Genomic DNA, 24,909 nt, shown 5'->3' on the forward strand with positions numbered 1-24,909 from the left:
CCACAACTTCTTTTCCCACAAATAAGCCTTCATCCATGGGCCCCCATCATGACTTGTTCACCATTGTATATGAGAATTTTTTGATAGCAATCAATCCACCATCACTATTTGGGGACATTATATGAGAACAGCAGAGTAATTTAACAGTATAGTTGATTAATGTAATAATCATCATTAAACTTAGTAATGGTAGTGGGATTTCCCCTTCCCTTGGTTAATGATCATGGACAATTCGTTTCTTGACTGCCAGTGGTAGAAATGGATTTTGAAATATTAACTTCTGCCCCATGGGAATGACACTTAGCCCATCACATTTAATTTTTGACCTTCACTGAACAGCATGATCCTAGTCCCTTGATTTTATAATCTTAACTAGGAAACATTAAAATATGGATTGACTCCAGTTGGCAGGAATCTTTATGTTCTTTTCACTAAAAAAGCTATAAATCCAATGGTTGACCTTTTATTTCCAGGTCACAAATGACACCCTCTCACTTTTGTCCATTCACATAGGATTTATGTTGGGGTCTACAGGTATAAGCCATGAAAGTTGAACTTTAGTGAAATGTCTTTCAAAGATGTGCACTTAACCAAAAATTTCCCACAAAAAATTAGTGGATGGCCTTTTAAAAACATCTATTATATCCTCAGGTTCACTGTTGGCTTCAACTAAATCTGTTTTTCACTTGTAGTAAGTTTCTTCTAATAGTTGCATTTTTTCTGAGGATATAAAGTAAGCTTGTGTTTGGGATGATAATAGTACCTTAGCTCCCAACAAAAGTTTCTAGACAGAAAGATTTCTGAAATGTTCTCTTTGCCATCACCATAATTCATCTATTTCCAGCTGAAAAATGTTCCTTGTCCTTTCTCACAGAATCAATTGTATTGATGGGAGGCGTTCTGCATTGTCAATCAGGGAAATGTGATTTGATGGGACCCCAATGCAGTGAGATGGGGGGAGGAATACCAAACCTGCTCAGGTCCACGCCATCCGAGTGAGATCAATGCTTCCCATAATACTCTTCCTCTCATGTAGCACCCTAACTGTCACAATTAATAATGTAGAAGGAGCTGATTAACTTAAGTAAAGTGCTCTCTGCTGTGTAAACACATAAAGATCTATGAGGCAAAAAAGGGGGAGGGCAGGAAAGAACAAAACGTCATTTTTATTTTTCATGTGGACATGTTCTCACTTTTCATTCTTCTGTAACAATTACTGTACCAGCCACTCTCATGGAGTCAATAAATTGATCTGGGTCTTGATGCTGCAGCAAGTGGACAGATCTGAGATACCATTATCTGCCATGGCGAGTGTGGGGGGTGGGGTTGCACTTTGGTGGCAGAGGGCAAAGGGGGAAAAGTCAAGGAAGGCAAGTCAGCATTGCTCCAGATGGGTGATTAATGTTCTCCACGGAGCTTCTGGAATGGAGAGACGCATGCCTCTGTGTGCATGCGCATGTGTGCATGTTACCTGTGAGCGTGCATGTGTTGGGAATGGATGGAGAAAAAGAAGCCTTCAGCTTGGCTAAAGGATGCAGCCTAAGTAACACAGTATGCGCCACTTATTTAAGTCCCGGTGGTATTTCAGTCACTCACACCCATCTGCAATTCAATGAGGATCACCACCCCATTAGAGCTAATCATGTCAGCTGTGTATCTGACAAAGTAAACATTCAGAAACTGTGCTCCTATGTTCATAACTTGCTTTTGCACTGGGATTTTTTTCTTCTCTCCCTCATCCAGCATAAAGTTTAATAGTTTTTTAATATGAAATTATAACATACATAGATGCTCTCCATATGCATTCCTCAGCGTATTTTTCCTCACAACCAGAAACTGCAGCTGTTAGCTGAGTTTTAACTTGCTCCCTGGGAGTATGCTAAGTACATTCTTAATAAATAAATATCATTCCACGGGCTAATGAGAGAATTAATGGCACAACGTATGGAAAACGGACGTGGGAGGATGGGGGCAGAGATGACTCAGCTCAGGGGGGAAATTACCAGATTACCTCTGGGGATCTCACTACGTTAACGTTTCTCTGTTTCTACCGGTACACACAGGTCCCTGGTCCTGAAGGTGAAGGAGATGCCTCCTGCTTCATCCCTGATGCTGAGGCATGTTCCATTCTAAGGGGTGAGAAGCAGCAGCACACGGCAGCTTTCCGTGTGCCAGGGGAGGGTGCTGGCAGCTTTACACTCTAACTGTATTGAATTTTCACAAAACTAAGTGGAGAGCAGGACTTAACTTATACTTTTATAAATGTGATATCTATGGGTCAGAAAGGCTAAAAATTACCCCAAGGTCTCTGTAGATGTTTGCTCAGGCAGCCACAACAAAATACCATAGATTGGGTGGCTTAAACAACTGAAATTTATCTTCTCACAGTTCTGGAGGCTGGCAAGTCCAAGATCAAAGTTCCAGCTGATTTAGAGTCTGGTGAGGGTCCTCTCCCTGGCTGGCAGATGGCCACCTTCTTCCTGCCCAGTCCTCACATGACAGAGAGCCTGCTCTCTAGGGTCCTTCCTTTTTATTTTAAGCCACAGTGTGGCTTGCGGGATCTTAGTTCCCTGACTAGGGATTGAACCAGGGGTCGCAACGGTGAAAATGCTGAGTCCTAACCACTGGACCACTAGAGAATTCCCTGTCTTTTCTTATAAGACCACTGATTCTATCATGAGGGCCTCACCCTCATCTGAATCTAATTACCTTACAAAGGCCCCATCTCCAAATACCATCACACTGGGGACTAGGGCTTTAATATGAAATGGGAGGGGGGCGGTTACAATTTAATCCATATCAGTCATGTACTGAGATAAATCAAACTCAAGTCTATCTGGCTCCAAAGCTTCTATTTTCTCTACTAAGTTATACTGCCTGGGAGAAGATAGTACCTCATGACCATAGGTCTTAATGCTGCTGCTACCTGTAAAATCTCATACTTCCTGAGAGTTAAACCAAGGCAGGTTAAGGTTTCTTCCCATACAGAGATCCCACTGTGCCCTTCACCTGCTTCCTATCTCCCACGGAGTAAAGTCCAAGTGTCTGCATTCAAGAGTAGACCCCGTCTAACTTCCCAGCCTCATTACTCAACATTCTCTGTCATTTACCTTATATTAACCAACATACTGGGCGTCCCAAGTGACACTAGTGGTAAACAAGCTGCCTGTCAACGCAGGAGTCGTAGAGATGAGGGTTTGATTCCCGGGTCGGGAAAGATCCCCTCAAGGAGGGCATGGCAGCCCACCCCAGTATTCTTGCCTGAAGGATTCCATGGGCTGAGGAGCCTGGCGGGCTATAGCCCATAGGGTTGCACAGTCAGATACAGCTGAAGCACCTGAGCGTGAGTGTGCATGCACACAACCAACATATTAAACAGAGTAGCGTTCTCTGAACATATACCACGAATTTTGGCATGAGCTGTTCCCCTCTCCAGGAATGCAATTATGTCTGTCTCCTTGCAAACGAGCTCATGTGAAATCTCCCCTAGAATATATCTTCCATGAATTTCCTGCTTCTCCCCAGGGTTAGTCACCTACTCTCTGCATTACTTGTAGGTTATACATACTTCAAGTGTTTCCTTTAGCAAATCTTACTAAAATTTTTTCCTTTTCTCCTTCGAAGTTGGTCAGTAATGTATGGCAGGGATTGGATCATATGGCAGTAGACCCCTTCCACCCTAGTATGATACTGGGGATACAGTATGTACTCAGTAAATTCTGGTTTCTCAGGTGGCTCAGCGGTAAAGAAACCGCCTGCCAACACAGGTTTAACCCCTGGGTTGGGAAGATTCCCTGAAGAAGGAAATGGCAACTCAGTCCAGTATTCTTGCCTGGGAAACCCAGGGACAGAGGAGCCTGGTGGGTTAAAGTCCATGGGGTTGCAAAAGAGTCAGACACGACTTAGCAACTAAAACAACAGTAAATTCTGGTTTGTTTTCCCTCCCTAAGGACAAACACATAGCTGGTGAGTGGGAGAGATGAGCTAGGAATCCGGGTATTTTGACTCTTAGTCTAGTGTTCCTTTTACTCTACCAAGAGGCACTGTGGTCATTTCCCTTACTGGACCTTTCTCTTGTATTGTCCTCCCACCCCCCTGGTACTATTCCTTCCTCAATACACATACACACTTGACCACAGATCCATGGAAGGAGAATTGTGCTTGAGAAGGGCAGAAGCTGTGTGCCACCAAGGCTGGCCTGAAATTTCCTTTAACATGTAGCACATCCAGCTGACTCACTGAAAATGATGTTGCTGCTGGGAAAGACTGAAGGCAGGAGGAGAAGGGGACGACAGAGGATGAGATGGCTGGATGGCATCATCCACTCAGTAGACATGAGTTTGAGCAAACTCAGGGAGAGAGTGAAGGACAGGGAAGCCTGGAGTGCTGCAGTCCATGGGGTCACAAAGAGTCGGACACTACTTAGTCGCTGAACAACATCCAGCCTTGGAAGGTAGTGCTGGGCCCTTCCCACCAGGCTGTGCTGAGGATGTTTGTGTCTGGCTGAGCCCAACACATTTAGACTGTGGAGGGGGCGGGGGTGTGGGGAAGGGAGAGCGTGAGGGAGAGGAACACAGGGCCAGGACAGCCTGTCCTAACCCAGTGTCCCAGCTCCAACCCAGGGATCCAAGCTTATCACAAGCTCATGTGATTCATTAGTTAATGTGTAAAGCATTTGGAAAGGGAAAAGCCAATTAGAAGTGCTAAGTTATTTCATCTCTGCAGTAAAGGAAGCCATGCGAAGCCTAAGGAAAAATTCTCATGCAAATATTTTGGAGGAGGCCTGTACTTTGGAATGTAACTCAATGAATAGGCTCCATTGAAAGGCTATATCCCTGAAACAGAGGCCACTGATAAAAGAATGTGCCTTCGTCCTTAATAAACAAACAGGAAGGTAAATGAGGGTGTGGGGAAAGTGGCCAGGAAGAATCACTAAGAACTCATATGAGATCCTGGAGAAAGATCTCACGTCAGACAATAGGCTCTGGCCTTGAAACTGTGCTTTGGTGGAAACTTCAAGGTCTTAGACTCATTAGATGACCTGGAAAAGCCTGTGTCTGAAAGGAACCCCTCCTAATGTGAACGGTCATTATTTATAACCAGAAAGCTTTTTCTTTGCTTTTTTTTTGGCCATGCCACCAAGCATGGGATCTTAGCTTCCTGACCAGGGATCGAACCTGCGCCCCCTGCAGTGGAAACACTAGAAGCATGGCGTTTTGACCACTGGACCACCATGGAAGTTCCGTGATTGGTCATTATTCAGAATGCAGAAACATGTGGTAAAGCAAATAAATGCCTTCCTGATACAGGGTTTTCACATGCAGGGGCTTTGTGGAAGTGGGAACCCCACCTGTACTCCCTTCTCCCCTCAGAGCATGTAGCAGGGCCAATCCATTTTCCTGTTCTCTGAACTCTGTTGACTCAAGCTCAGCAAAACCAGGCTCTTTTCTTTTGCAAAGGAAGCATCTGGTTCCAAGTCATAAAAGAGAAACCCAGAACCTGTTGCTGAGTGTTTGATAAGCACCTGGGAGGGTGCACGGAGGGCACTGTTTCCCAGAGTTCCCCTGTGATTACAAAGGCACATGTCTTTCAACGCAGCCTTTTTGGAGTGCTGGCTTACCAGGATAACCTTGACTCAGCCCCGGGGGGGAACTGGTTTACCCAAAACTCCAGTACTTCTGCCCAAATCCTGGAATCCAACAGAAGGCTTAAATGAGATGATCACTATCCACTCATACATACACACAGCATACAGGTCTCCTAGACACACAGGGAGTGAGTGGAGGGAAGGCACTGAAGCAAAAGAGGAAAGGAGTCAAATGCAAGAACTGGAGGTGAAAATATCATGAAACCAGCCAGGGCATGGGAAAAAAGGAAGATGACAGATACTGTTAAGAATCCTCCCCACTATCTATTGCCCCTTCTTTCTCAGGGCAATTTTGTTTAGGGACGACAATGTGACCAGCCCTGGGTAAATGAGTCATGATCTTAGCCAGTCAAGATAATTTTGTGTTGGCTTTACTGGCATTCTTTGCAGCTAAAGATTAAAATGTGACCATTAGCTTTAGTCAATGAAACCCAAAACAGCAGGATCTTTGTTCCTTGATATAAAAGGAATAATGGGGAATGACGTGGGGATGATGTCTGGAGCTGCAGCAGTCATTTTGTAGTCAGAGGCACCTGCTTGTGGATGCTAAAGATGGTACAACAGAATGTTTGAAAGAGCAAGGCTTCTGCTGGCATTCTGTAGCAGCTGAAACAACGCCAACAATCATTCACTGACATTTCTTGCTATGCAGGAACCAAAAAATCTGATTGGCTTAAGCCATAGTTAATTGGATTTTCTTCTATGAGGTGGATAACACTATCACCTTCATTTCATAGATGAGGAAACAGAATTTTAAAGAGTAACATGTCCAAGATCACTCAGATAAATGGCACAAACAGGATGTGAAAACAATCCTACTCAATCCTAAGTGTATTCTACTCTTCAATTCATGACTTTGGCCTTGTTCCCCTAACCAAATCAGATCATGAGCATCTAGAGTATTTCCCTTAGGAATCTCCTACACTGTTGGTGGGAATGTAAGTTGGTGCAGCCACTATGGGGAACAGTATGGAAGTTCCTCAAAAAACTAGAGTTGCCATTTGATCCAGAAATCCCACTCTTGAGCATATATTCAAACAAAATTATAATTCAAAAAGATACCTGCACTTCCCAAGTTTACAGCAGCACTCTGCACAATAGCCAAGACATAGAAACATGTCAAATGGTCAAATGTCCATTGGCAGATGAATGGATAAAGATGTGGCACATATATATAATAGAATATTACTCAGCCATAAAAAGAATGAAATAATGCTATTTGCAGCAACATGGATGCAAGTAGAAATAATCATACTAAGTGAAGTAAGTCAGAAAGAAAGACAAATACCATCTATCAGTTATATGTGGGATCTGAGTGAAAGTCACTCAGTAATATCCAGCTCTTTGTGACCCCATGCACTATACAGTCCATGGAATTCTCCAGGCCAGAATACTGGAGTGGGTAGCCTACATTCTCCAGTGGATCTTCCCGACCCAGGAATTGAACCAGGGTGTCCTGCATTGCAGGCGGATTCTTTACCAACTGAGCTATCAGGGACACAATGAACTTTTATGAAACAGAAACAGATCCACAGACATAGAGAACAGACTTGTGGTTGCCAAGGGGGAGGGCAGAGTGGGAGAGGGGAGGACTGAGAGTTTGAGACTAGCAGATGCAAACTCTTATACACAGAATGGGTAAGCAACAAGAACCTTTTGTATATCACAGAGACCTATATTCAATATTCTGTGATAAACCATTGTTGTTGTTCAGTTGCTAAGTTGTGTCTGACTCTTTGCAACCCCATGGACTGCAGCATGCCAGGCTTCCCTGTCCTTCACCATCTCCTGGAGCTTGCTCAAACTCATGTCCACTGAGTCAGTGATACCATCCTCTGTCACCCCCTTCTCATCTTGCCCTCAATCTTTCCCAGCATCAATGAGTTGTCTCTTCACATCAGGTGGCCAAAGTATTGGAGCTTCAGCTTTAGCATCAGTTCTTTCAATGAATATTCAGGGTTGATTTCCTTTAGGATTGACTGGTTGGATCTCCTTGTAGTCCAAGGGACTCTCAAGAGTCTTCTTCAGCACCACAATTCGAAAACATCAATTCTTCAGTGCTCAGCCTTCTTTATGGTCCAATTCTCACATCCATACATGACTACTGGAAAAACCACAGTTTTGACTATACAGACCTTTATCAGCAAAGTGATGTCTCTGCTTTTTAATATGATGTCTAGGCTTGTCACAGATTTTCTTCCAAGGAGCAAGTGTTAATTTTGTGGCTGTAGTCACTGTCCTCAGTGATTTTGGAGCCCAAGAGAATAAAGTCTGTCACTGTTTCCATTTTTTCCCCTTCTATTTGCCATGAAGTGATGGGACCAGATGCCATGATCTTAGTTTTTTGAATGCTGAGTTTTAAGCCAGCTTTTTCACTCTCCTCTTTCACTTCCATCAAGAGGCTCTTTAGTTCCTCTTCACTTTCTGCCATTAGAGTGGTATCATCTGCATATCTGAGGTTGTTATTTATCTCAGCATATGTGTGTGTGTATATATGCAGGTGTATATATATATATATATATATGTATGTGTATAACTGAATGATTTTGCTGTACAGCAGAAATTAATGCAATATTATAAATCAACTATATTCCAACTTTAAATAAAGAACATCTCCCTCAGTGTCCCACTCATTGGAAACATCATTATCAAGACCCATTTCAGAGCTGGACACGTTGATGGCAGTTTTGCATTTGATGCTACAATTTTCTGACTTCATTGTAAGGCTCTCATCAAATTCTGACTCAACTCCTCTCAGCTCTGTCCAGCCATTCACAGCTTCTTTGGTCAGTCTTTCCCTCCACTTCATTTTCTATCCCACTTCCCCCAAAATCCAAACAGCTAATTAAATATCAGTAAATGCCAGACATTTAATCCATTCTCTTCTTCGATGATGTCTAAAATTTCTTGAAGAATCTCCCTTTTACCTTCCCCTTCTCCAATGCCACTGATCTCATTTAAGTACTGGCAAAGAAGCAAGCACGAAAGGAACCATTACTTGTTGAGCACCTACTGTGTGCCAGATTCCATGCAGGCATGCATGCTCAGTCTTGTCTGACTCTTCGCGACCCCATGGACTGTAGCCCACCAGGCTCCTCTGTCCATGGGATTTTGCAGGCAAGAATACTAGAGTGGGATGCCATTTCCTTCTCCGAGGGACCTTCTCAACACAGGGATCGAACCTCACATCTCCTGCATTGGCAGTATATTCTTTACCATCCAGCCACCTGAGATTGAGGGCATGAGGAGAAGGGTGACAGAGGATGAGATGGTTGGACGGCATTATCGACTCAATGGGCAAGAGTTTGAGCAAACTCCGGGAGATGGTGAAAGACAGGGAAGCTTGGCGTGCTATAGTCCACGGGGTCGCAAAGTGTCGGACATGACTGAGCTACTGAATAACACTACCACCTGGGAAGTCCTGCCAGATCCCATATAAACACCTTTCATATAAAAATCCTTTCAGTGATCATCAGTTCACTTAACTAAGGAGTTTCCTCAAATCTTTTTCGAGCAAAGCAAAAAACAAACAAAAACACTAAAACCAAACTAAAACATGCCATTAAATGTGATGGTATCTCTGAAGTTAAAAAACTGAGGAAGAAAAAGCCGACCAGTACCTAGAACTGAGGCTCTGGCTTGGTCCAGAAGTGAAATTTGTGGCTGAGGACAACTAAAACATGCTGCCAAGCTAAAACTTGAGAGACAACGGTTCTGTTTATTGAAAAATGTATTTTAAGAGTGTCTCATAGGCTGTCCATGAGTCAGCTGCCAAGTGTTTGTGAAGAGAAACGTGGCAAGACCATACAGGCTGGTGAGGGGGCTGGGAAGCTGGAGGAGTCACTCCTGCCCGCAGTAGGAGGGAGCAGATGGCAGGGGTAACTCATCTCCCTGAGGCGGTGCTGACTATTCAACACCTACGGCTAGAGCTGAGAATGTAAGAGAAAAATGATCAGGCACTGTTTTCTCTGCAGATGCTGGGGGTCCATTCACTTGCCACAGTCCTCACTACCCTCAGAAAAGGGGCTTCCCTAAGTGGCTCGGGCGGCAAAGGATGTGCCTGCAACATGGGAGACCAGGTTTTGATCCCTGGGTCAGGAGGATCCCCTGGAGGAGGAAATGGCAACTCACTTGCGTATTCTTGCCGGGAGAATTCCACGGATAGAGAAATCTGGTGGGCTATAGTCCACGGGGTTGCAGAGAGTGGATACGACTTCACTTTACTATCCTCAGAGATATGATTGATTTCCCCTTGGGAAGTCTCTTCTTCCTTGGGGCACAACTTATCTTAAGGTTAGATATCGGGGGCAGGGCAAGGACAGAGGTGCCCAGCGGAATAAGGCTTTTGGAGTACCTTTAGGGCAAGAAGCTCAATGGAAGAATCCAAGAGATTCTGAACTTGTGGAGTTTTGTCCAAATTTTGTCCTAACTGGATGGTCACTTTAGATCCAGCGTTTGGCAGGCAGGTTCTGCCCTTAACCACAGAGCAGCACACAATGATGTGCTGAAAGACCACACATGTCCTTTTCTGCTGGGGGCACTGAAGGAAGTGTGGGCTCTGGAATCAGAAGTAGGTCTGTGTCCTGGTTCTGCCCACCCCTGGCTATGTGGTTCTGGGGAAGTCACTGCCCTCTCTTTAAACCTTTACACAGTTTTTAAATCTATATACTGGGGATAACAATAGTAACAGCTCTGCCTACCTCAAAGGGTTGTTCTGAAGACCACATGAGAAAATACTTTGTAATCCAGAAAACAATGTTTAAATATAAACACTTAGTTATCAACCAAACCACCAATGCTATCACTTGTTGAGTATTAGCAGGTGTTAAGCATTTACTTTTTCTGCACTGAGTTTAAGACTCAAAACAACCGTAGGAGATAGATAAATACAGTTATCACCATTTTACAGTTCATAAACCAGGCTAGAAAAATTGAATTACCAAGAAAAAATTTTAAAAATTACCCAAAAATGAAGCACGCATGCCACTTTTAAGTGACAAAATAAAGCTCCAACCAAGATCTGAGAGGAAAGCTCACAACCTCAGCTGCTCTGCTCTCTGGGCAGAGCCTGGCTGTTCTCACAGATGTTGACTAATGTCATTAGTAAAGGTCTTTTTCCCAGGCAGGATGAGAGAATGAGCTCAGTCTTGATTTCACAGATGCTGGCGCTAATAGGAAACTGGGGCAGGTCTTCAGAAGAACCAAGTACAGCGGCGGTCCTATTCTTTGGTGTAAGAGTCAATCTCAGGCCACAAAGAGAAAATGGTCAGTAACCTTTCATCATAAACAGTTAAGGATGCAGACAGTATTCAGGAAAGAGATGTTCTGGAGACAGACTGGTTCAAATCCTGGCCACCTCATTTGCCATGGGACAAGTATACTCTCTGAAACTTCAATTTTCTTATCAGTAAAACAGGGAGATTCCCTTCCCATACCAGGGAATTTCTCTCCTACTCTCTCAGTTGTGTCCAACTCTTTGTGACCCTTTGAACTATACAGCCTGCAAAGTTTCCCTGCCCATGGGATTTTCCAGGCAAGAATACCAGAATGGGTTGTCTTTTCCTTCTCCAGGGGATCTTCCTGGACCAGGAATTGAATCTGCATCTCCTGTGTCTCCTGCATTGCAGGTGGATTCTTTACCCAATGAACCATCAGAGAAGCAAAACAAGGTTAATAGCACCAATCTCAGAGGGCTCTGAGGCCTGTAGTTAGTGCAGGCACAGAAACGAAGATGCATCAGTTCGCGTTGGCGCTTAATACAGAGTGTCCATTTAGCCAATTAACTTTTTTCAGAGATAGAAGTAAATGGAATTTTATCTGCCACTCCTCTCCAATCTTGGGAGTTTTCAGCTGTATGGGCTTGTAACTCAAATGCTCAGACCAATTCTAACTAGAAGGGGGAGGATGGTTTATTTTCTTCTCTATAAGGCAGTCTGAGTTTCTTGCCTTTGCAGCTCTCCAGCTGCTCCTTGAACTTCTCTGTGGTACCCAACTTCCTACAGGCAGGCAGCTGGGGTCAGGGCGGGGAGGAGGCAGGGAATGGCTTCAGCTAACTGCACTGCAATCTCAAGTGAGCTTGGTGTCCGGGGTGAGAATATTACGCAAGGAGTGTTGCTTCTTGGAAATGAGGGATGGTGGGGGGTGGGGGTCTGGCCGATATGTCAGCAGCAGGAAAGGATTCTAATAATTTCATCTGCTTGGTCCAAAAAAGACAGAGCTCAACGTGTCTTTCTATTTCACATGGGATAAAGTCTTATTGTCCAGCTCATGGCTGGTCAAATTAAAAGTAGCAGAGAAAGGTAAAATGTCTAAGAGCCAGAGCCATATCATCAGTCCAAAATTAGACAAGGACAGAAAAGCTATCTTGCCTTGTCTGTCCGTTCCACTCTTTGAAAGGTCTTTTCCCCAACTCCAAGCCTCTTAGGCAAATCCTCACTGTAACTGGTATCACACTGCATCATTAATGTTGTTGTTGTCATTACTGTTATTTTTTACATCTGTTTCCTCTATCAGTCTTTGAGCAACTTGAGGAGAATTGTTATTCCCTGCATTCTGTAGGTGTTGGGAATACAGTCAGAAATGATGAGTGATTGATGAAAGGGATTTAGAAAGTTTTGCATTTTGCAGATCGCCTGAGCACTGGTTTCTCAGGCGGAGCTTCAGGAATATGGCGCATAAAATGGCAACAGATCCAAAGACTCTCCATACCCACCACCTCGCTATTGTTCCTTGTGCACACCCACCAAAGGCAGACGAGTGCTGTGCCCATAATTGAGCTCTGCGGGGACCTCTCCAGGTGAGCAGGTTTCCGGCACAGAGAAGCATGTGGCTTGTGCACACGTTTGTAAATTTCATGAGGCAAAGGCAGTCACATTGCTTGTGAGTCAGGCAGCTAAATGATTTATTAAGCAAAGGTTACAGCACCTGTGCCTTTTTGTCAACAAATCAGGCCCGTGCCATGCCAAGCAATTCTTCTAATAACCCAAATGGTAATTTGGTTTTAAATAGCCTTTCAGATACCACAATTCTGTTGAGGCAGAACAGTGATAGATTTGGGTGGCAGGGAAGAAATGCCTGTTTTTAATATTGTTTGCGCTCATTTTTCATTTTAAAGAATTAGTCCTCATTGGCGTTCTGCAGGTTAAGCATTTTATTTGAACATTCTGATTAAACTGGAACCTGAATGAAAATGAGTTCTTTGCTCAGTCCTTCTGTGTGGGAATTGGTATTTCTATTTATTACCTGATGATGAAATATTAACTTTTTTTCTCTAAATAAATGCCTCCTTTTAATGGCTCTCGTTTTCAGAGATCAGATTAAATTATGAGATGCAATTGAGATGGTCATTGGCTTTCAGCTGTTTGATATGATGGCATGCTCTCTCATGTCATTAAGTGGGCCTGCAGGGGACATTTACAGTGTCCAAAGTGAAGTAAATACTCTATACCCCAGAGTCATTTCTATATGTTATTATCAACTGTCATGGGACAATACTGAAAAATAAAGAGATTTGGGGTAGTCGTGTTTTCTCAGAACAGATGGGTGTTCTAAAGGCTGTCTGGAGGTGGCTACCCCCCGTGTTAATGATGAGTTATAAAATGGAGGAGAAGGAAAAGGGGAGGCAAGTCATGATAGTAGCAGAGGTAGCAGAAAAGTGAGGCAGAAGAATGGGATGGATAACCTGGCAGGAATGTTCCAACAGAGCCAAAGCTGGGGTGAATTATATTAATACAATGCAATTGGAAGGCAGTTTGAAAGAAAACTAGCTCAGGGCAAGGCTAAAAAGAAGGCAATTCTGTCTCAGCAAAGGGAGGAATTCTCTGGAGAAAAAAAAAATAGACTGGAAGGAAGGAGGAGGAAAAATGGCTTTCAATTATCCATGTTATCTTTCCCTACCAATCATTACAGATGATGAATAGGTGCAATAAAAGCCAATATTCAATTTTTCCAATTTACATGGAAAGAAGGCCATAATATATTGTTAAGGGGGAAGAAACAGCAGGTTACCAAACAGTGTATATAATATGATCTCATTTTTGCAATATATTTGTATGCATAGAAACAGTCTGGATGGATTTAGACAGAAATGTTAACAGTAGGACTACAAGAGATTTTTTTTTTCCCATCTGTATTTTCCACAGTTAACATGTATCATGACAGTAATAAGAAAAAGTCATTATTTTTGAACTTCCTTATGAATCATTCAGATTCAGCGCATATTTGCTGACTACCCACTATGTGTCGGACATGAGAACGAGTGCTCTCAGAGAGCTCAGCGCAAAATGACAGTGGATTATTTTCTGATAAACAGTCCGCTCTTCCTGGCTGCTTTACAGAATTTCAGACTCTCAAGAGGTGAAAGGGTCATTAAGAGTTTACCTAATAATTACATTTAAAAATTGTGATAAAAGGTACATAAACTTTACCATCTTAACCATCTTTACGTGGACAGTTCAGTGGCATGCAGGACATTCACACTGTTGTGTAACACCAACATCATGCACCATCCATCTTCAGAGCTTTTTTTCATCTTATAAAATGAACACTCTATACCACTAAACAATAACTGTCTATTCTGCCCTCTCCCCAGCTCCTGGCAACCACGGTTCTGCCTTCTGTCTCTGTGAATGTGACTACACTAGGTACTTCATATTAAGTGGAATCGTACAGTGTTTGTTCTTTTGTGACTAGCCTATTTCACTTTGCATAACGTCTTCAAGGTTCATCTATGTTGCAACATATTGCAGAATTTTTGTTTTCCAGGCTGGATAATACGTATTATACCACATTAAAATGGTATACACACAGTAAAATGTATATGCCATGTTTTGTTTATCCACTTATCTGTTGATGGACACTTGGATTACTTGACTCTTTTAGCTATTGTGAATAATGCTGCTACAAACATGGGTATACAAATATCTCTCTGAGACCTGGTTTTCAATTCTTTCGGACTATCAATTCTTTCAAGACTCTAATGATCAGAGTCTATCTCTGATCAGAGCAAACCCAGATTTAAAACCAGGGAATATGCCAGCGGTATTTCCGAGAGTTGAGCATCAGTCTCTGAATATTTGCAGGAAAAGTAGCTCATCACTCTATAAGGCAGTAAGTACAATACAGTAGTTAGATAACATAGGTCTTGAAGTCAGACAGAACTGGGGACACATTCTTGCTCCGTTCCCCACTGTACAGCCTTGGAAAAATCAACCACTCTTTAGATCTCAGGTTTCACATCTATAAAATGGAGATAATTATATATATCCTAATGGATGGCTGTCAAGATTTGTTGGATAACGCACTTAAGGTACTTAGTGCATAGAAAATGCTCAATAAATAGGGGCTATATATAATCAAGTAACTTTTTTTTTTTTTTTTAAAGGAATGGTCTTATGATAAACTGAAAGCTGCCTACTTCAAATGTCTATTCATTAGTTCAAATTCTACTAGAAAGAAATAGGGACCATCAGTTCAGGCCAGTTCAGTCGCTCAGTCATCTGTTTTCCAGAGGCTGATGCTCCAAGTATTTGAAGAGGTTTCTTTGGGGAAAAGAGAGGCCATTTTATTTTGTATTTGTTTATGGATTTCTGTGCAGGATACCTTTTCTGCATTTATAAAGCTCACCTATCTGCTTGGCTGACTCTTCAATTTTTACTTCTTTAAGGCAGAATACAAAATTTTGTTTCCCATAAAACTTATCCCATAATGCAATTAATACAAATTTCATGCCTATTAACAAAAATATTTATATTAAAAAATGTAGGCTTACCTAGGAAATTACTAATCTGCAGGTCATGTTCAGATTATGTCTTAAAAAATTCCTATAAAAATTCCTCTTCTTAACTGATGTCCTCTCAGAAAGATTATTTTTAAAATATTATTTTTATTATTTATATCTATATATATGCCTTCCAAATGGTTCCAGAAAGTAGTTCTTTTAAAAAAGAGTTAATATATACATCTAAATATTAAAATATTTAGAGCACATAATTTTTATCTCAGGATATATTTTTGGGGAAAAAGAATAACTCCATTAGTGCAGTTTCTCATAAAACAATTGGGGATGGCTTTCTCCAAGCCAAATGTGGCAGGTGTCACTGTGATAAGAAACATTTAAGCTGTTGTCCCTATGATGCCAAATATTTAACAGAAACTCAAAAAATTCAGTTCCAGATGCCAATATTGGGCCTACATGACATCATTCATCCAGATGCGTAGAAAATCTGGATTTTAAGAATTGAATTTTTGTGGTCAACATCATGAAGACTCAGTTTGTGGGTTAAATAAGGCATTTGTGAAACAAGGCCATATTGGAATAGAACACGTTTTGATTATAGAGAAACAAATTGAATGGAATGCAGGGTACAATTTCAGTGCAGTGAATCACAGCTTATATTAAAATACTATGTAAAATACAAACAGGGCATTTCCAAACTGCATTTTTGAGGTTCCTAATGAAGTAACATGAGCCCACTGGTGCTTTGAGAAAAGAAATCATCCAATATAAAGCTACTGTCCCCAATTCTTCCCTTCCCATTGAATTTGACCATGTGAGCCAAATGTACAACAAGAAATGTTCTACTTTAATGCATCTGAGGTAATTATTCAACTTCAGCTTCAGCAGTTAAGTATTTGAAGGTGTGGGAAAGTAAGCAATAAACTTGAACAATTTTGTGGGGAGTATGGAATAGGCAACGTTAATCCTGGATGCCAGTGTACCTGCCCCCCGCCTCCCCTTCCCTCCCTTGCCAGTTTCAGAAGAAACAGCAGAAGTGGGAAATTCAAGAGTTAACTTTCTTCCTCCCCTCTTTGCTTCCCCTCTCCTTACAGCTGCCTCCTCCGAGGCTGTACTTTCTGTGACCCTGCTTCAGTGTAGGAAGGCTTCAGATGCAATGCTGTTTAACCCACACTGTCGACACAGCAATAAACTAAAATCCTTTACAGAGAAAGCAAATGGACCCAGGAAAGCAAATCTATTTCGTTCATAAGCACCTGCTCATAGTGTTACTAACAAAGATGAATAGTTAGAAATTAGGCATCTGGAGATTACACACCACAGCACATGCACAGAACATCTCGGAGAATTTTTTCAAACACTGTGTTGATCAGAACCTCAAAGGGAAAACATTTTCTTTATGTCAATTCTGATAATACACAGTCACATTCTAGTTAAGAAATGAGAGAGGAGCTTCTTCTAAAACTTGTATCTAATGCTATTTTACAAATCTCTAAGTATCTTTATAGCTACTACCCTGGAATTCTAAAAGTCTTTCACTGTTTCTCAATTCACAGCAGCTATTTTAAAACTTTTAAAAGAGAGACTTTCTCCTTGACCTATGCTAGCACAAAACACATCTATTGAAAAACAAACTCTAGATGTCCTGGCATACTCTTTTTTTTCTCAATCACCTACCTCAAAACATGACATTAATTCACATCCATCCCCTCCCACCCCACTGGGGCCAGCGTAGCCAGTAACAAATACCTCCTATTTCTGCACCAATACCAGCAACTTAACAGGGCTCAGGAACTCTTTCTTTTCCTTTCTCTTAGAAAGACTGTCAGGGTCCTGGGGACCCTATAACAAGTACAGAAGAGTGGCTGGCCCCCCACTCCCAGCATGCACTCTGACGTCACTGGCTACCAGAGTGTAACTTTCCAGGTTCAATAGGGACCTACTTCTGTCTGCTCACACGCAGAGACACGGATTCCTAAAAGAGGGAGCACACTCTATCCAGCCCTGGGAAAATTTTCTTCCCATAGCAAAAGCAGGTCTGGCACAGAAGCCCTCCTCTTCTACTCCCTCAATACAAGAAACAAAAATTGCAGGCACTGTTTTCCATGATTTCTGAGAACACATGGAAAGGTGGCTGAAAGGTCCGGACGAGGTGGAGGGGGTCGGGGGGTCGGGAGGTAAGGGGACCAAACAGGGACTGGGAAACGCAGCCTGTTGTGGCGAAAGATGAGTTACAATGCACCTGATGAATAAAACAAGCTGCACCACATACAGAAAAGATGAGAGCGGCCCACCTGTGTCTGTTGAGGGATATTTACAAAGCTTGGATCCCGTGGTCCAACACTGACGAATCGGTTTGCGGGGGAGGTGCTGGGTGTCGAGTAGGCTGTGAAGGGAAGGGACACATGCGTTCAGGAAGCAGCACGAGATTGCACACACAGACAACACCAAAACACACAGTCTCTGAGCCTACGCAGCTGATTAACAAGGAAATGTGCAAACGCTGTAGCTAGCAGAGGGATCTAGCTAGCGAGGGCATTTTAGACAGTCAAAAAGGAAGGGGGGTTGGCTTCCAAAGACTGTTGGAGTAAAAAACAGCGTCAGACTGGTGCTCAGATGAGCTCTTTTCTCCTTCCATCATACAAATTAGAACATGCAGGACATTTGCAAAGTATACTTTCTGAGTGAAACATGAGTTCTGGGGTCAGAAAGAGATATCCTAGTCTTTAAAAGCACAGGAGAAAGAAATTAGGTAGAAAGGGGAGGAAAGCAGTTCATTTTACAGTCTTGCTTTTTACACTATTACCGTCCTAAAGATCATGGGATGTTCCTGTTCCTCTAACTGTAAATACAATAGAAGAGTCTTTACGAAGGGACTGGGTTCTCCAGAAAGGTGGTGGGAAACCATCTAGAGCACACTGGCTTTACAGGCTTAGTGGGGTGTCTAGAATTCTACGATCACAAAATGTGCTCACAGGATTAACATTTGGAGTCTTCCCACCCTAGAACCTTTCTGTTCAGGCACAAACCATCAAGACCCCACGTAAACCTGGAACCTCAGGTACCACTCTTCAGCCTACTATACACTTCACAGTACATAAATGTTCTGTGGCTGGTTTTTAATACTTATATTAAGTATTAAAAGAGCTTCACTCTACAGAGAAAAATTCTGTAGTTTTAGTGTTTCATTGGCTCATATATCCAAACGAACATTTTTTTCTGGTGTCCTTCACCAGAAATTCACTTCTTAATCACAAACTGCAAGGATTTATTCATATTCTTTCTTTACTAGAATTTTTAGACAATTACTTAATTTCAAATTTCTTAACCATACTTTTAAAAAGCCTAAGTTTTCTTGACTAACACAAGGCAAGCACTATCTAAAAGATGAAAAGGATTTGCACTTTTTAAAAAATACAAATAATTGAAGGAATAATATCAAGTTCCTTTGCCAGATATTTTCCCCCGCATTAACATCATCTGCCTCTCTTCCTTTGATTTTCTGTTTTACAGAAAACTGCTCAGACTTCTTGTTTCCCTTGTTAAGCACATCTAGAGACAAAAGTTCCAACCAATCTGGCCCAAGTTCTATTGGTCTTAGAAGTAAGTCACCCACGCAGAGCTGTGATGGTCATGTAGTACGGTTGTGTTGGAACAGAGGAGGAATAAAAGGGTCCCCTGATGTCTATTAAGAAGAAACTTTTTGTGGCTGTAGTATTTGTTTGAGAAGAATTTGTCCAATAATAGCTTTATCTAAAATGATCTAATTGTATGATACATTATATTGTCTAGCAACCAATTTCTTCCCCAGCCCATCCTGTCAGATTAACCTCTACAGATTTAAAAAATACATTTAGTTATTCTGTACGTGCCTCTCACTCATTGCTATGGGGAAATTTACTTTTTAAAAAGCTCAGTCAAATACTCTTTATTAATGGTTTCATCCAGCCTATTGCTCCACTTTGATGTGCTTTCAAGAGTCTTAACAGAAAGTTTTATACTGAAAATGATGGACTATAATTATCTGATAGTGAATTTATCTGCTCCTAGGGCACAAAGAGGATGTGGGAGAGATAAGGAGGAAACTTGTAGATAAAATAACCTGTTAAGCCAGTTAGCAATTAGGAGGAAAAAAAGTATTTTTTACATGTGCATAGGTAGGTAGGTTGAGAAGGAACAAAAAAGCATGAAGAATAAGTTAAGGTTCTAAGAGTAAGTGACTGAGGACAAATGCTGAACTGTAAGGCCTTGGTGTGATGGTCCTAGCAGAGCTGGGTGTGCATGCCTGCATTGATCATCACAGATACACATAGGATTTCCTATGATGACTTGACTGCACTGGTGACATCCCAACAAGCATGCTGACTGATCCTAGGAAACATATGCTTTTTTTCTTTTCTTTTTTGTGTGAAGATAGGTCTTCACTGACCATAAAAGTGCTTGTCTCTCAGTTGTGTCTGACTCTTTATGACCCCATGGACTGTAGCCTGCCAGGCTCCTCTGTCCATGGGATTCTCCAGGCTAGAATAGTAGAGTGGGTAGCCATTCCCTTTTCCAAGGGATCTTTCCAACCCAGGGATCAAACCTAGGTCTCCTACATAGCACTAAATCTGGAAAGGTTTGTATTACATTTCATTCTGTATTTAATATTTTTGCCAGACATAAATTTCGCCATTTTGAAAGGAGGGTTAGCATCTAAATAATTGAGCCACTCAAAATTAACATGAGACTAACAGTTGGCTCTTGTTTCTTCTTCAGTCATGAGACCAAACATCCCAGGAGGCCCTTAATGCTCTCATAGGCTATGAAAACTGCTCCAAAGTTTATTTTATTTTATTTTATTTAAAGAGCAATACTGAGAGAGGTGGTAAGGTGTTTGCCTTAAAAAAAAAAAAAAAAAGATAAGACAACTATAAAGATCTGGGAGTCTTGGAGTATCCAAGTCATTGAATGGAACAAAAGGTGCTCAGGGAAACTTATTCTACAGAAAGTTGATTCTGGGAAAAATCAAGGATACAGGAAAAACAAGGGAAGGAAGAAAGAAAGTCTGACTCATCTTCCATTATTGTAGTTACAACAAGCAGAGTGTTCACCTATAACAGGATGCAGTTCCAGAGATGATATGACATAGGGCTAATTTGATTTTTCCCAAAGAATCAGTGGAATGAGGGAGTTATCCTGTTGAACAAAAGCTTCAGTTGAAACTTTTTGTTAAAACAATCATATATGCCATGGTGAATCAATTACACATGCCCAGTTAAGCGCTTTCAACATGAATATAAATGAAGTAAAGGGGGCTATATGGTAATTAATTATATACAACTGTGCTTACTATGCTCTTATATTACATTCATTATCTGTCTTAATAATTTTCATCTATTTACAGCAATAATAAAATGTTGCAGGAGGAGCTTCAGGAAATCAGTAAGTCCAGAAAATAATTTTCTGGGAAGAAATTATCTTAGGTATTTTTGAGAACTCTGGAGGGAAGAGTCAGGGGCATTTGATGATTTTCTGATAAACTCAACAGGGAAATCAATTTGCTTACATAACCTCATTGTAAAAGTCCTCATGACAAACATGACTATTAGAAATCAAAGTATTGATTAGTTGTCTGCTTCTGAAACAGAAAGTGTTTGCTTTTTTTAGCAGCCATTTGACCTACATGAGCAGCAGCATCATGGACCATTTTCTTAGCCTTATGAAAAAACATTCCTATAATAAGCACCCGCCAGCTCTTATATGGGCTAATCTGATCATATTTTTTCTCTTCCTATGTATTTCTTCAGATTATCCAAGAGTCTTAGCCTTAGCCACAGAGGTAAGTATCAAAATTTCAAGTCAGAATCTGATCCCATATCCTTCTGTGTTGCCCACTTACCATATGCATTGCTAATTCTATAATCCTTCAGTTAGGCAGTACAAGTCGGGCCTCAGTATGAGCAATTGGAAAACTGTTCATGAACAATTCTTTCTTTATATGCAATTGAGCCTCTGTGAATACTGGAATCTATCTCTAGGGAGACTGTGGGATGGCCAGGGAGAGTGACTGAGATCACCCATTAGCTCTGCTCTTTAAAACTGGGCAGGTGTTCCCTGGAAGAACAGCTTCTGTGTTCTCAGAAATGGATGTAACTGACTGCCTGTGAGTCAATGAGAATTCCAACTTTTGTTGTTCCCAGGTTATCTGGGTTTTTTTTTGTTTTGCCTCTGAATAAGAAGGAATAAGGGAGGTGACTGAACAGAGGAATCACAGAGTTTCCAGATGAATCAGTTTGGAGTCTTGGAATGGCCTTGACCCAACAATCATAAGCTGACCATGGTGCTAAAAATTGGTCTAACTGTTCTGAATAAAAGATGGTTGGAGCTTTCCTGTTTTGGGGGAAAATATGACTGCAAAACAAGATATTAAGACATTAAAATATCTGTACCAATGTCAGTTGATGGTTTCTTTAAGATAAAAAACAGTATTAGCAAAACCACTCAAATCTCACAAACTAGAAAATGTGAGTGCATCAACTTGCTTTGAGAGTAGGCAGCCAGGTTCAAGATCTAATTCAAATTTAGCAACCCTTGAAATGTGTGTCATCACTGGAAAACAGAAGAGAGAGAAAATCATAGATTTCTGTGTAGAGCCAGGGTGTGAAAGGAGAGCAACCCTTTGGAGGAAGCCCCCTCCAGTGTCACAGAGTGGCCACCGGGAGGCTGAGTGCAGGGGCTCAACGGCCCGAGGATAGAGGCAGCCAGCTCTCTGCTGAGCTGGGAGGGAAGAGGATGACCCAGTGAGGCACCTTGGCAGAAAAGATAATGTAAGAGAGCTAGTGTATTTTGATTTTCTTTTTATGTGTGTGTGTGTCTTAGATATATTTCTTTAAAAAAATTTTTTTATTGAAATACAGTTGATTTACACTGTTGTTTTATTAATAGTTTCAGGTTTATAGCAACATGATCCATTTGTGTGTGTGTGTGTGTGTGTGTATACATACATATATATACATAAAATTTCTTAGATACTTTTCCATTATAGGTTATTACAAGATACTGAGTATAATTCCCTGTGCTATACACTACGTCCTTGTTAGTTCTGACATTCTGAATTTACTTCCAGACACAGGAAGCCACGAAGTCCCCTAAACCCTGGCAGACACAAAGTTTGAAGAGAAGTTTGTGTTCTGTTCATGAGAGATGCCAACTACCTAAAAGGAAGGAATACCCCATTTCTCCTTCTCTTAATCTAAAAGGAAGGAATACCCAATTCCTCATTCCCTCAAACTCTACCAAGTCTAACTGCAGTGGTGCATCAAGGAGAGACACCTTACATATTCCTATCCTTCCTCTCCTTCCCTCTCTCTCTGTCTCATTGTCATGTGAACACTTCCTCTGCGCCAGGCTCTATGCCGAGCTTTATGGGAGATAAAAAGATGAGCCAGACACGCTGCTATCCTTGAAGTGTTAGCATCTAGCGGGGAGAGATGAGTACAGAAAGTGAAAATACGAGTGCCTAAAGTAATATACATAAAAACCTGTGGGGTGTTTAAGGGCAGAAAAGTGACACCTGGCAGGAGACCAGGAAAAGCTTTGTAGAGGAGAAGGAGATGGCTTTCGGGACGGGCTATAAAAGACGTGTTAGTTGACAAGTTCAGATGAACCGAGGGTTATGGAGGAAGATGCCTGAGCAAAGCAACAGAGGTGGAGGATGGGGGTGTCAATCGTGGAGAGAAAGAAGAAAAGATCAAACGCTGCAAATGACACTTTGCCATACGGTCTGGAAGATAAAAAGTTGAGGACTGGGGACTTGAATGTTTGAAATTGAAGGAGAAAAAGTCCATTGAGTTTTTCTTTCAAGAGGAAGAAATAATTTATAAAATAATCAAAGATACCAAATTTTAAACATCCACTAGGGGCTTCCTCAGTGGCTCAGATGGTAAAGAATCTGCCTGCAATAAGGGAGATCTTGGTTCGATTCCTGGGACAGGAAGATCCCCTGGAGAAGGGCATGGCAACCCACTCCAGTATTCTTGCCTGGAGAATCCCCATGGACAGGGGAGCCTGGCGGGCTACAGTCGACGGGGTCGCAAAGAGTCAGACACAACTGAGAAATGAAGCGCAGCACAGCATAAGCCCACTAGGCATCCTAACACTGTAAACCTTTCCCATCCCATCTCAAAATCAGTATGCACTTCACATGTTGTCTCGTGTTCAGAAACTCAAGACATTTTCACACGTGGGGATTTTTCTTTAAAAATGCTAGACAAAGATTCAATTTCATTCAGCTAGACTTGCTGTGATTCCACTGCCTGCCCAGGAAAGTGCTAGTTATTGGACCAAAGTCCTCCAAACAAGTTCAGGAATGGAGACTTGAACAGATCCCTGTGTTTTCAAACTGCAAGTTTATTAAATGTTTATCAGTGACACCTGACAATGCATCAGAATGCATGCAGTTGCAAACTGAAGCAGTGAGGTGACTAAATACCTAACTGAAATAATCTCTGGAATCTTAACTGCACTATCATATGTTACAATACTATTTTTTTTTTTAAAGCCCTGTGAAAAAAACTTTCGTTTGTAAAAAAAATAAATGCAGAAACTATTAGAAAACAGATTGGGTACTTTCTAAATGAAACCTATTACAATGGACTCATTTGGGAACCTGAACAGCACTATTTCTTGCCAGGTCACACAAAAAGATGCTGGAGGATATTGGAATGTTTTTTCCTTTGAAGAAATCTATGGGTATCGACAAATTTACAGGGCCTAGGTTGGCATTATTAATGTAATTATACAGCCAAGGAAGCACATATAGCCTTTGCTGACACATGGCCCAGTATTCAGAGGTTTAGAAATTCCCACGTGATTGAATGGATGTTTTGTCCAGATATTTGGAATCTAGAAGATAACCAACACTGAATTTCCATTATTTTGATCACGTATGTGCAGTCAATTACCTCATTCTATTATCTCTGCAGATCTTTTGTCTGTACAAACAAGTTACCAACAACAAAAAAGACAGCTTTCAGGGCATGAAATTAAAGCCAACTTATCACTAGGAAATTATTATGTAATGGCATACCCACAAGCCTTCTTCCTGAAAATCTAAATAATTCGAACGTTAATATATTAGCATTACTTAACATGTATGGTAACAATTTGCATGAAATGTTTAATGTGTCAATAGTTCACAAAAGTCATGAAAAGAAATCAGTTTTGGCAGATGGCTTTGCTCTGCTGGTCTCTCCACTTGTGCTAGGGATCTTCATAGCGGGTAGGGCTCAAATGACATCATGATTTGGAGTGAAACGTTCAGAGAGGAAGGTATAAGACGATTCATGTGTGCACACAGAGAGAAGGGAATCAGAGCAACTTGTAAACTGGAGGTCTTTTGATTTTATGTTACCAAAATCTGTGTAATGAGGAGGCACTTAACAATGAGTGTTTCCTGTAAACAATCTATTTATACTGTCTATAATATTCTTTTTCATAATGATTTAAAGGACAGAATACAGCTTTGTTTCAGTTCATTTCAAAT

General features: G+C 41.5%; 1 protein-coding gene across 4 annotated transcripts in view; it reads right to left on the minus strand.

The window, feature by feature from the left end:
• Nucleotides 1–24,909, minus strand: part of NFIA (nuclear factor I A) — a 396,205-nt gene that overhangs the window by 23,549 nt on the left and 347,747 nt on the right. For 3 of the 4 annotated variants that reach the window (XM_043461143.1, XM_043461142.1, XM_043461141.1), the window contains exon 10: nucleotides 17,678–17,769. The exons of the other annotated variant lie outside the window; for it this stretch is intronic. In XM_043461143.1, the coding sequence (XP_043317078.1) occupies nucleotides 17,678–17,769 (92 nt within the window). The remainder of the gene's footprint in view (nucleotides 1–17,677; nucleotides 17,770–24,909) is intronic. 4 annotated transcript variants of the gene reach the window in all.

Source organism: Cervus canadensis, chromosome 2 (genome assembly GCF_019320065.1).
Source record: "Cervus canadensis isolate Bull #8, Minnesota chromosome 2, ASM1932006v1, whole genome shotgun sequence".
Classification (NCBI taxonomy): Eukaryota; Metazoa; Chordata; class Mammalia; order Artiodactyla; family Cervidae; genus Cervus; species Cervus canadensis.